Here is a 13,384-nt window from a genome sequence, read left to right on the forward strand (position 1 = left end):
AGACTTCTTCTCACTTCACTACTAGATTCCTCTCATGAAATTGAGTATGTTCAGAAATGAAAATTGAGGGGGTTACCAACACTATACATATATCTCTGAGAAATTTCATTAGCCAAGGAGACTGTCAAAGGCATAAAGTCCCATTGCAAGTCAGCTAACTCTGATCTCTGTGCTTTGATGATCTTCCTTTCCCTTCCTTCTACAGTTGCTTTTTAATATCTGCTCAGGTTCTTAGTCACCAAGTCCTCCATGAGTGGGCTCATCAAACTTCTCTTTCACCTTCATTTAATGTTCATTATTTCTATGCTTATAGTAACAGGAGTTTTCTATATTGTACAAGGGTGGGATAAGCCTCTGTTCCAAACATCTTTTTTTAATGCTATACATTTTCTTAATATCTATCTTTTTGCTGGTACAGGATGATAAAGGAACACAAAAGCTCCTTACCTGCTTCTATTTAGCTATTGTCCGAGACACACTCTTAATTTTAAGAGCTTCTGCCCCCACACATACACAACAGGCTGTCTTATACAGAGCAGTTATCACGGGTGTGCATGTGTACTATTCTAAAAATGAGTTTGGTAGGAAGCATGATGTTAACCAGAGTGACGTGGAAATCCAATGTAATGGCATTATTAGTCTTTGTCACATGTACATTAAAGCAAATGCCCTCCCTAGAGACATTGAGATGAGCAACAATAAAAGCCATGCAAACCTCCTAAAATTCCAAATTAACTACTGATCATTTGGATTAAAAAATAAAACCCTTAGAACTCCACTGAAGTATCTGTAAATGTATTTGTTTTGTGGTGGTGGACCGAGGAACTGACAAGAATAATAGAATGTAAAATACACACTGTATTAAAAAGTAAACTGCATTTTATAATACAGTTTATATATCAGCCAGGTGCTATGGATTTGGGGCCAGACCCCTCTGTTACTTAGGTGCAACAAATTGAACTGAAAAAAGAATTTGGCCCTTAAAGATGAAACACAGCTATTATAATCATTAAGCCACTATTTTTTTTTTTTTTTTTTTTTTTTTTTTTTAAAACTACTGCTTTTCTGTTCTAAGATCTGTTGGACTCATGACTGCAGCACAATGTTGCCGTTAGTAGGAATCAAAATGGACACCTGAATGTAAATATTCGTGTCTCAAACAGCATAAACTTTAACCCTAGCAAAATGCTTTATGCTCATTGTCTCTTAGAAGCAACACTGATGCAGCTTCAGAGCTTTTTATAGTGTCGTTTTCTGAATCTCTGGAAGGGACCATGTCCCAAAATTGGGTTGGTGAGCAATGTAGTATGGCTTTGAAAGTAGTGGGTGGAACAAATGGCAGGAAAAGCCAAGTGGCTTTGTTATATTGTCACTTTAAGCTGGAGTGTGACAGGGATTCAAGTCTTAGATTTTTTTTTTTTTCCTACTTTAACATGGTGATATTTCTTTGATTTTTAAAGTGTGTTCCTTCAAAGTGTGAAGCTCTATGGTATAAATGTCAGGAGTACAGCTTTTTTGTAACTGAAATATAGATGTAAATGGGTTCCCTCAAGAATTGTTACTTCTACAAAAACATAATTACACCCCACTGGTAATAACCGTATTAAAACATATACTATACATCTAGAGCTGGCTGAAAAAAAATGGGCGGGGCATGTGGCTAACTTCTTAAAATGACTCCTATCTTCACTGAAATTAACACATTCCAATCAGGTCTAGAAACATCTAAAGGAATTGTTTCAGGCAGGTATTATACATTTGCTTAACACAACGAGTGATGTCCTATTGCGAGTCTAAATACTAAAACTTTTTAAAATTCCTTTTGTTAAGGAGAGCGGTGATGGGCCTTTAACATTGGATAGTCCAGTCTTGTCCAGGTCAGTTTCTGTGTATGCATTTAATTCTTAAGTCTGGTTAGTTTATTTATCATATCATGGATGTCTCAGAGTGTTCTCCCTGTCTTGGCAGTGAACATTCAGCACCATTCCAAGAAGAAGTTATTACATCCTCTTTGGAAGGCAATATATCAACTGGTAAATTCTTATTGTGGGACCACAGGGCTTTGTGAGTTTTGTCTGAGAGGTCTAATAAGGTGTACTTGAGTTTATGCAGCTTCTTGGCAGTAATGGATCTGTGTTCTATTCTAGAATGTCTCACTATGGAGACACAATTGTCTGAGGCTTCATGGGCAAAAAATGAAGATGTATCAACCTCTATGGCAATGAAGAAAAATAAAGATAAGGATCTGAATGATAATGTATCAGGTATTGTAGCTGTTCTGAAGATTCATCATGTGATGGGGAAACAGCTTGCTTCCAACATATCTTTTTGAAGTGAGGAAGTTGAGTGAGAGAGAGATCTTTGCACAAATTTTAAGTCTACATTATATTCAGAATAACAACTTTGGCCTGCAACTGCTTCCAGACATCACTGGAGCTCTGCACACGTATAGGTTTCTGCCTGGGCAGAGGATGTTGCAGGATTAGGGCTTAAAACACTGCAAAAAGGGACATGTGGAATGAGTTGGTAGAGGTGACTGCTCTTCTGCCAGGGCTGTCAATCCAGCACCTTTAATAAGAATCAAACTTAATGCCGCTCTTCTGAAAATATAAACAAAAATGAAAGATTTTTCTTTTGTTTCTTTCTTTTATATATAAACAAATGAAAAACATCTGTGCCGTGTGATTTGTTTAAGGGAAATGGGGTAACATCAATGTAAAACTTGAGCTTCCCAAAACATTGGGTGGAGAGGGGAGAGTGCTGCTGGCTTTTAAAGGCCTCTTTCTTCCTTGCGTTTTTCTTCTGGGGGTTACTACAGGCGTTTTCATGGGGGAGCCGTGGTGATTACTGACTTAGAAATCTAGTTAATAGGCAACATTTTTTTTCATCTTTGAAATCTTTACATCCACTTTTCTGGGATATTTCTCTTCAGGTACTGATCTGACTAATAAAAGTGAATTTTGTCCCATCATGGAAAATGACAAAACTACACCTGAAAAAGAATTAAAGCTAGATCTGGTAAGAGTTCTACTGGACTGCTAAAATTCTAGGAATGCGGAAATGTGCAACTCATTGGCTTTAGCTGTAAGAGGAGGTGGGGAATGCTGAAGTGATAAGGCGATGTGCAGAACCGTGCTTGAGAAACAGATTGCTTGGCATGTCTGAAGAGTCACACGCTAGGGAAACCTACTAAGGATAAAGAGGGTAAACACCACCAGGGGTTGGATTCCCCTTCCGGAAACAATACTACCAGTTCCTCAGCTGGTACAATGGCTCAACCCAAGGTGTCTTACTCAATTCCCCCCCCCCCCCCTTGTTAACTGGACACCAAAGGAGCTATGCTGATCTACAGAAGCTGAGGATCTGGTCCAGTGATTCTACTGGTGGGTTCAGCCCAAACAGGGCAGGGCTTGGTTTTTTTCCCTGCCTATCCTGGGCTACTCTAAATTCTCTCCATCCTATATTCCAGCACAATAATCTGACTACTTAAAAAATTATAGAGCGTGCCACTTCAATGAGCTGTTTGCAAGGTGGCTTGATCCTTCTCAGAGGTAGATCCAAACTGCTCTAGGGAGGGGAAGGCTTCCAACCCACTCAAGACCTAGCATCCATACAAGGCGGTGGCAGCAGTTGCAGTCGTGTAAAGTACCTGATGAGTTCACACAAGCCCACTGTAGGACTAGAGTACCTCCATCATGTTGGATCTTATTGTAAGGTAGTTGTGGCAGTTCACTTTGTATGATTGATTCTCTAAACCATTTTTAGGAGACTGATGGGGAAATGAAATCTATTCAAGAGCAGAGTGGACAAATATCTGCTACTGTTTCCAGTAGAAAAGGTAAGGTGGCCCTGCTGAAATCCATATCACTTAATGCATTACAGAGCATGCTTGGTTAGTGTTCCAGTGAAACACACCAGTCTTAAACCTCAGACTATTGAAACATTCTATTCCTAAATTCTTTGTGTTGTGTTGCTGTACAACCAAACTATTGCTTTTTATGTGGAACCAACCATTTTAATGCTTAATTATGATGGAGAAAACTCTTAAATGTGTGCATAATGCAACATAAAACCATCTCTGAAACCACGACAAGAACATGGCTCTCAGTATAAGAAAGTAACATCTGTAGTTATTGACAGGGTGTGAAGAGTTGATGAACTGCTGAGCAGATCATCTTTGTAACAGGAATAATGGTCCACTCTGATACCATGGTGATAGGAATGTCCCCAAGTTCCTACCAGGGTATGAGCATTTGCCAACACACAGACCTAGATTGTTGTTAATGGAACGAGCTGATAGCTACAGAAGCTTTTTTTACCTTTATATGACGTGTCCTCCTTATAGTCTGGTTTTGGAGTGGGAAGCAGCTTTGTCAGTTTCATGTTGTATAAACTTTAAAGTGTTTCACTGTAATTAGGAGTTTTAAATGAAAAGGAACAAAATGTCATCCTACAAAAAGCCACTCTTCATCCACATCCTACCAGCACTGGTCTATCAGCTGCACAGGAAGGAAAACTCCTTAGTGTCAAAACAGGCGACGCTTTTGCTATACCCAATGATATCCTATCGCTAGCTATGATACTTGCATCCTCTACTCTAAAAGGGATATAAAGCAACTTTTTTTCAACCACATCAAAGGTTTGGGTGGTGTAAAAATCTAAGTCGGGTGGCTGTTTCTACTGAATCCAGACTGGCTTTCCCTTTTTAAAGTGCCTACCTTTTATCCTTGGCTGTCCCAACCATGTGCTGATCTTCACAGAACTATTAATAGTGAATTTGGGGTGGCTTCTATAAATCTTGTTTTCTTGAAGTAGTCCGTTGTGGGGAGGAGATTGTAGTGGGGACTAAAAAACCAAAACTGAAGATCCAACCACTGTAAATTCAGATCTGGATATGGACTTTGTGGTTAAGGCCACAATCTAATCAAACCAGGACTGGCACTTTTCGATGGCCAAGCCGCTAAAGAAACACTAATGAACTGCCATGCTGACATTTAACCTAGTTCTAATGCACGCTGAGGCGGTTTCTTTTATTACCAAATAATGGTTCAAAGCAAAGAGTCTTAAACTTTTAAGTCTTAAACTCCTCTTGTTAAGAGGGGAGTTTATTCCTCAACCTAAGAACTGAAATCTTGTGTTTTTTGTCTCTTTAATCCTCAGGGAATTCTTCCACTATGACTGGCCTTAAAATGACCAAAACCAAACCAAGTGACAAGTATGTATCTCATGTAATCTCCTACCCACTTTCATTTACTTAGCACTATGGTCTACTTATGTGGTTGTTCATTTTCCTCCTACAGTGTTTCTCCTAATGAGAAGGAGGTAGAGGTGAGTCTTGACTACTTGTATCCTGAAATATTTCAGACAGTAGAAATCTTTCTAAAGATCCTTTCTCTCTGAAATTCAGGTAAAGCATTTTTGATTGTACTGAGTGAGTTTTTGTACACAAATGGGTACTGTTAATCATGATGCAGCCCAAAATTTGACTTTCCAACTCCCCTGAATGAAATCCATGTAATCCTTGATTCAGGTAAATATCCATGCCAGTGATGTTATCAGACTTCCCTATTCAGTTGAAACCCTCTGTATGCATGAGGTAAAGGGAAATTCTTTCAGAGGATGAAGCTGAAATCTATTTATCAAAAAATGCTCATAAGTAGTACAGGAAAGGGGGGGTGGAGGAGGAAGGCTATGAAAAGAGATTCTTGTCACTATATAAAATGTTGTTTGAATTTTCTCTACTGGTGTCATTTTTGTGGGGGAAGGCGTGTTCTGGCCTAGACACAACCTTCAGCCCAACAGAATGTGCTAACACTACTGTTCATGTTGCTAGGCAGAATTGTTTAATGTTGCCTTTTCCAACAGGATGAACTGTTGGGGATGTGGGGGAAAAGGTAATTCGTTTACCAACAGAATAATTACTAAGACTAGATATGGGCAGAATTTCAAATTTGATGTTTGGATTCAAAGCCTATTGGGGAGGATCCAGAAACTGGTGATGTCTCCTACAGCTCATGTCTGACTGTCCATTCATGGAATCATTAGCAATAGTTAATGTGTCTCCATTGTGTCTCTTAGGTAACTCTCTTAATACTGAATAGACTTCTGTGTTGCCTGATCTGTCATGACTTTCCTCCTCCTCCCCCCTTTCCCTCACAACAGGCGGAGTTCCTCAGACTGTCTCTGGGCTTTAAATGTGACTTGTTTACCTTGGATAAGCGAGTGAGGCTTGAAGAAAGGTCCCGAGACTTGGCGGAAGAAAACTTGAAAAAGGAGATCATGAATGGGCTGAAGATGCTGGAGGTGAGCAGTGGATGAGACTGGAAGGAGGGAAGCAGCAAGTGGCCTGACAGTACATTTTAATCCTAGAAAGATGGAGCTGGAAGGAACCTCCAATAGATCATCAAGTCCAGTTGCCTGTGCAGAGGCAGGACCAAATATACCTAGACCAGGGTTTAAATTCTCCTAGATTACCCAGATCCTGCCCCCAATGTATTTATAAAAATCTCCAGGATCCAGCGGAGGGAGGGAGCGCTCTGGGCTTCTGCCACTGGGCTGGGGGGAGCTCAGCACTTCTGCTCCACTATGGGACTCCGCTTAAGTCCACTCCGGCTGAATTTAAGCCCTGACCTGGACCATCCCTGACAAGTGTCTGTCAAACCTGTTCTTAGAAACCTCCAATGATGAGGATTCCACATCCTTTCTTGGAAGCCTATTCCGTGCTTAACTACCCTTGTAGTTTTTAAAAGCTTTTGCTAATATTTAACCTGAATCTTCCTTGCTACAGATTAAGACCATTACTACTTGTCCTACCCTGAGTGGACATGGAGAACAATTGATCACAGTCCTCTTCATAACAGCCTTTAAATCTTCAAATGTGTTATCAGGTTCTCTGCTTCTGCTCTTCCCCAGTCATCTTTTCTCGTGACTAACTATGGCCAGGCATTTAACGTTCCCTCATGGGTCAGATTTTTCTTAAACCTTCTATTAGTTTTTGTTGCTCTCCTCTGGACTTTCTCTTCAGTTTGTCCACATCTTTCCTAAATTGTGGTGGCTAGAACTGGACACAGCACTCCTCTTGAGGCCTCACCAGTGCCAAGTCGAGTGGGACAATTGCCTCCCTTGTCATACATGAACATCCCCGTTAACACCGCCCAGAATATTTGCCTTTTTTGCAATTGAAACACTCTCTATTCAATTTGTGATCAACTATAACCCCTAGATCCTTTTCAGCAGTACTATTGCTTAGCCAGTTATTTCCCCAATTTTTGTGTATTTGACTTTTACTTTACACTCGTCTGTACTGAATTTCCTATTGTTGATTTTCAGACCAATTCTCCTATTTATCAAGGTCATTTCAAATCCTTATCCTGTTCTCCAATATATTTACACCACCTTGCAGCTTGGTGTCATCCACAAACTTTATAAGCGTACTCTCCACTCCATTATCCAAGTAACTAATGAAAACATTTAGTACCTCCTCCCAGTTTGACAGCAAACCATCGATAACCACTCTTGGAGCAGATACCTCTTGCACACCCATCTTAGTGACTTCATTGAGACATGGCTACGCTAGCGAGCTAATAGCGGCACTGCTGCTCCAATGCAGCTGTGCCACTAAGTTCTCGTGTAGCTGCTCTAAGCGACGGGAGAGAGCTTTCCTGTTGTCTCTATTAATCCACTCCCAACGAGTGGCAGCAGCAGCAGCTCCCCCACCGACTTAGCGCTGTCCACACCAGCGCTTACATTGGTGTAACTTATGTCGCACAGGGGGTGGCTTATTCCCACCCCTGGGCAACGTAAGTTTTATGCCGACATAAGTGGTGGTGTAGACATTGCTTTAGTTAGAAATATTAGCTGAAATTTATTTTTGGATTTGATAATATAAATAGTATAATCAAACATATGACTCTATTGCTCATTAAGGGTCTGGTTTTTTGGCGTGTGTGTTTGTTTTGTTTTGTTTTTTTTAAATTGTTACACGCACTAAAGCATTTTATATAGCAACAAATGGGAAATTCTCCTGCTCCAACGAATGTTCTCAGTGAGCTGATAAAACCATAAGGTACATGTCCAGGGTACAATTCTTAGCTGGTGTAAATCAGCATAATGCCTCTATTTTTCCAGTGGAGCTGTATTTAGTTACACCAACTGAATATCTGGCCTTAATGTATTCGTGCAAACAGATACGCCCAAGCAGAATCCCATTTGTGTAATTGCTTTCTTTGCAAAATAACATTCACTCCGCAAGCCTCTAGAATGGCATCTCACTTATTTACTAATCATCAGCACTGTTACATTTCCCTCTTCTTTCCTCCCCACTCCCTCCCCAATGAACTTAGTCTCTAGCACCTTTGTGTGACGAAGATAACCAAGCACAGGAGATCATTAAGAAGCTTCAGAAAAGCTTGCAGTTCCTTAGCCAGTATGCTGCCAGAGTTGCTAGTAGAGCAGAGATGTTGGGAGCCATTAATCAGGTAATCTGATTTCAATTACTACTTTTATGTAAAGAAGCTTTCTTTATTGTGAAGCTCTCTTTAAAAGATTCCACTCAGTATTTGTAATTTAACTTGTATCTTATACAGTACACCATTTACCGGAACAATATTATTGAAGAGCTTATTATGTCAGTGGTCTGCACACTCATTTGCTATCACCATAGCACCTAGGAGACCTTTTTCATGGACCAGGATCCTATTGTGTTAGGTGCTGTACAAATAAAACAAAGGCCGTCCTTACCCCAAAAACCTACAATCTAAGTATAAGACAAGATACAACAGCTGGATAGACAGATGGAGTACAAGGAAACAGTGAGACTGTAACGGTCAGCATGATAGACAATGGTCTCAGCATACCAATGGCCTAACCGTTGTTAGGTTTTTTTGTAGGCATCATGGAAAAGGGGAGGTTTTATGGAGGGTGTTGAAGGATGAAAATGAGCTTTGCAGATGTTTTCAGGGAGTATCTCCCATGGATAAGGGGCATCATGGGAGAAAGCATGCAGGTGCTTGAAAATTTTAACAAGTGGGTGATTAAAGATGTTGGGCCAACCCCCCCCCTCCACGCACCCGAGACCTCTTCCATGGAGTTCCCCAAGAACTCAGTTCTACTCTAGTCTCATCACTCAGGTTCCTTTGTTTGGCACACAGCAGAGTTACGCGGAGTTGATCAGGCTCAAGCATCAGGGATGGATATGGGTGTGTACCACACATCCAAAATTACACACACCTTTTCCTTATATACATTTCTACCAACACTTTACCACATGCAATCCTAACTACACGTTGCAGCACATGCTTCGGGACGGGCCTGGTTCCTCTGCAGGAACCAATCCCTGTATAGCAGGCAGTCCACACACTGTGCGCACATGATCTACTCTTTACCTCATCTTACATTCCAGGCTTCTCTTGTCCATTGTAAATACTACCAGGGTGTTCCCCCTTATCTCAGCTTGTACAGACAGCCTGTCTCTAGCCTACTGATCCATTTACCTTCCCAATCATACCCACTAAGAAATGAGGTAAGTTACTTATTATAGAAACATAGGACTGGAAGGGACCTTGAGAGGTCATCTAGTCCAGTCCCCTGAACTGAGGCAGGACTAAGTATTATTTAAACCATCCCTGACAGGTGTCTGTCTAAACTGTTACTGCTATGTCAAGTTACTTATGCCTTGGCCTACATGAGATTGGCATCATGGGCCAATCCAAGACAGAAGTCAATGCCTCGATCGTGACTGATCATCTCTCATTCACTAAAGGCCATGAAAATGAAGACCAGCAGCTTGTTTGATGGAGAAGGGGGATCCAGTGGAGGGATTCAGAGGGGTGACATGGTCAAAGCAATGGGTTAGGAAAATAATCTTTGCAGCAATGTTCTGAATGAATGAGTGGGGTAAGATTGCATTTGCAAAGGCAGCTGCTATGATCAAGACATGAGGTGAGACCTTGAACAAGAATGTTTGCTGTGTGGATGGATACAAAAGGTTGTAAATTAGAATGATTTATGTGGGTGGTTTTAGTCCAAGCATAAGTCAATGTCCCAAAAAGCCAACTTCTTTCATCCAGTGATGCATATATTTTGTTAGGAGAGCCGTGTCAGTAAGGCAGTAGAAGTGATGATTCAACATGTGGAAAACTTGAAACGCATGTATACAAAAGAACATGCAGAACTTGAAGAGTTGAAACAGGTCCTGCTCCAAAATGAAAGATCCTTTAGCTGTCTTGGGGATCAAGGTAATTGTTAAACCTAAGCATATTTTCATTTCTCTTATCTAAACAACTGTTGTCTGTTGAGCCTTTAGCTAGTATTTTATAAAGCTTCTTGATCTCCTTGGATGGGAAATGTTATATAAATGCTCGATCTCCTGTATGGTATATACTAAATTGTTAGTCAGTTTTGCTGCTATGCATTGCTATGCTAGTCAATTCTGCTGCTATGCATTGTCTTCACTTGCATGATTATTGGAAACATTACAGGCACCTATAACGTCAGACTTGTAGGCAGACCTCCTGAATCTCTGAAAACCTCTACCATGTCACATATGCAGTAGTAGGCCTCTTTTGTAGGCGCAACACAGGATGGTGAACTCTAATCTTCTATGCAGTAAATTACAAATTGGATGCTCATTTTAATGTACATAGGGTCAATCTGAAGTGGCCTGAGTTCAGAGGTACCAAGCATTTGACACTCCTGTGGGAGTTGGAGATGTTCAGCACACTTGAAAATTGGTGCACTTTTCTTTACATTTAAAAGATCCTAGTCCTACAGGCGCAACACGGAAATCTTTGCAGAAACTCTTTAGCCAAGAAAGGAGGAGTAGAAGTTGTCACAGAGGAATACTCCATCCTGTAAAAACAGCTTTAACTTGATAAGGGTAAAATAGATCTTAACCAGACATTGTTAATGAGACCAGCAGAAGTGACCCTTCCTGCATACCCTATGCAGTAATGTGAGGTGTTAACTACTTGAGCTAGCTTGAGTTAATGGTTAAAAGTCTAGATGTTTCCGGTATTTATTTTATTATTTTTGGCAATTGTTTTCTTTTTAGAGAGACACCAGGTGAGTGAAGGAATATTTCACTCACCATGTCTCTCTCTAATATAGGGGTCCACAAACTACAGCCTGCGGGCTGCATCCAGGCCACTGACACATTTTGACTGGCCTGCTGAGTCCACTGGCATTACAATTACATGAAGCCCTTCATCACATAATGCAGGGTCGGCAACCTTTCGCAAGTGGTGTGCCAAGTCTTCATTTTCCCCCCTTCTGGCCCTGCCCCTCTCCCATGTGACATGAGTGCAGCACCCTGGCCAGGAGTCTCTCCTGGTCCCAAGCAGCACTGTGGTGGCTACGCCCCCATCCTGGCACCACCCCTTCCCTGGCCCCGCCCCTCTCCCCTCCCATGTGATGTGGGCCCAGTGCCCTGGCCAGGAGGAGCTGCCCCAGACCCCAAGCAGCACCCTCCGGTGGCCGCTCCCCTTTCCTGGCCCCGCTCCTTCCTCCTGCCCCTCTCCCACATGATGATGGTCCAGCGCCCTGACCAGGAGGAGCTTCTCCAGCCCACTGTAAGAGCGAGACTGAGTGGTGTGGCCCTGGCAGTTAAAAGTTTGGGGATCCCTGCTCTAATATTTCGGGACCAACATGGCTATAACACCACTGATTTCTTTTTTGACACTTGGTATTTTTCCCTCCAGAGGTGCTTAGTTGCTATTAACTTAAATAGGAGCTGCAGGTGGTCAGACCATCTGGCTCTGTTCTGCACTGGCAATCTTTAAAAATCTGCTTACAATACTGTTTCCTCTTTACAGATGAATCTACAAATAAAAAGCTTTCAAGTTCTCTCAACTTCAAGGTACCAGTACTACTTCAATTTATAAAAATAAATGGAATGCTGTGTGCTCTTCATAGCTCTCCTGTACACGTACTCTACTGGTGCATGACATGAGCATTAAATCGGTATCTACTGGGTTCTCCATAACTCCCTAAGCCCACAAAAGCAAGCTAACTTGATCAGACGCACCAATGTTTCAATGAAAAAACTTATTTCAATATAGTCCGATTTACAGCAGCATAATCTCCCATGGTTTTGGGGCCACTCTTGTTCGAGAACTATTGCTTTCATGGAGTCTCCTATAATGAAGGCTTCAAAACCAACGTCTTTAACATACTGAGCCAAAAGACCAACTTGCCACACTGCTTTTGGAGATAATAGGATCCCTAGTTTGTGCTCCAGTAGATAACTTAAGACCTCTTTAAATTTCGGAATTTGCTGTAGCAGTCATACATGCATGTTGTTTCTAATCTGGAAAATAACCTGTATAGTGATGTGTAAGTATCCTTTTTTTTTTTTTTTTTTTTTTAAAGTGTGTGTGTATATCTCTATATATCTCTGGATATCTCTTTAAGGTTTATACTAAACATCAACTTTTTTGTAACTCTACTCATCCATTATCATGCCTACGACTAGTGAGTAATCTAACCACTGCATAGTAGTTCATAATAGTTTTTGTTTGTGTAGCCATCATCATCCCTACGAAGAGTCAGTATTGCCACATTGCCCAGGAATATTGGAAATGCCGGCATTGGTTTGCCACTGGTAAGTAGGGGTTGTCAGATATTGTTTTCACTCTCAAACTAGTTAGGTCTACTGCATTTGCATTTTACCTTCCTATACAGGTCCAATTACATGAAACGGATGGAAATGAAAGAAGTGACAAATTCCATAGAAGATCAAGGAGCTGGTAAGGCTACTTGAGTTTTATTTTTAAATTGGCCTTACTTTTTTCAACTGAACTATGGCTGTAGTAAACAATTCCACTGGAGTAGTTTCCTGAGCATCTTTTGGAAGTAATGCTATAAATGCCTATGTTAGGTAGACCTCACAGTTCAGCTTTTACAGCCACACAGTGTCTACATAGAAGTGGCCTGACCTTCAAACTTAAGAGGTTCAGCGCTCCCACGGACTTCAGATTTTTTTCACATCCTTGAAGTTGAAAGTCAGGCACTTTATAGTTGTGCTTTTAAATATGAAACTGGGAGTAAAACATGAAAAATAGTGGCCAAAATCTTCATGGCTTACTCTAACACTTATTTCCATCATACCACTGAAATTATTTTTACTGTAATCTGAGCACGTTAGCTGAAGTACTTATTTGAAAATATGTATGTGGCAGGGGCCGACTGGGATCAAAACAAAATGAGACGCGTCCTTCACTGCAAAGATTCATTAGCACATATTCCTGGACAGAGTCTGAGGAAGAACAGTCTGCAACAAAGTAGGTTTTGATTACTTAAGCCCACCTTAAAGTCTTGGAGATAGCTTTTACATGTAACATGGTGTCAAGGGCAAGAAGCTGTTATAAAGTGGCATGCATAGTCATTT

General features: G+C 41.1%; 1 protein-coding gene across 4 annotated transcripts in view; it reads left to right on the forward strand.

The window, feature by feature from the left end:
* Nucleotides 1–13,384, forward strand: part of IRAG2 (inositol 1,4,5-triphosphate receptor associated 2) — a 55,514-nt gene that overhangs the window by 40,305 nt on the left and 1,825 nt on the right. For 3 of the 4 annotated variants that reach the window (XM_067559251.1, XM_067559250.1, XM_067559249.1), the window contains exons 25-38: nucleotides 1,831–1,877; nucleotides 1,969–2,033; nucleotides 2,148–2,264; nucleotides 2,933–3,018; nucleotides 3,766–3,838; nucleotides 5,161–5,215; nucleotides 5,301–5,328; nucleotides 6,163–6,303; nucleotides 8,343–8,477; nucleotides 10,088–10,235; nucleotides 11,811–11,854; nucleotides 12,521–12,598; nucleotides 12,679–12,743; nucleotides 13,176–13,277. In XM_067559251.1, the coding sequence (XP_067415352.1) occupies nucleotides 1,831–1,877; nucleotides 1,969–2,033; nucleotides 2,148–2,264; nucleotides 2,933–3,018; nucleotides 3,766–3,838; nucleotides 5,161–5,215; nucleotides 5,301–5,328; nucleotides 6,163–6,303; nucleotides 8,343–8,477; nucleotides 10,088–10,235; nucleotides 11,811–11,854; nucleotides 12,521–12,598; nucleotides 12,679–12,743; nucleotides 13,176–13,277 (1,184 nt within the window). The remainder of the gene's footprint in view (nucleotides 1–1,830; nucleotides 1,878–1,968; nucleotides 2,034–2,147; nucleotides 2,265–2,932; nucleotides 3,019–3,765; nucleotides 3,839–5,160; nucleotides 5,216–5,300; nucleotides 5,329–6,162; nucleotides 6,304–8,342; nucleotides 8,478–10,087; nucleotides 10,236–11,810; nucleotides 11,855–12,520; nucleotides 12,599–12,678; nucleotides 12,744–13,175; nucleotides 13,278–13,384) is intronic. The other variant, XM_067559252.1, reaches the window with a different exon arrangement.

Source organism: Emydura macquarii, unplaced genomic scaffold (assembly GCF_026122565.2).
Source record: "Emydura macquarii macquarii isolate MOO-44397 ecotype Brisbane River unplaced genomic scaffold, CSIRO-AGI_Emac_v2 contig_2205, whole genome shotgun sequence".
Classification (NCBI taxonomy): Eukaryota; Metazoa; Chordata; order Testudines; family Chelidae; genus Emydura; species Emydura macquarii.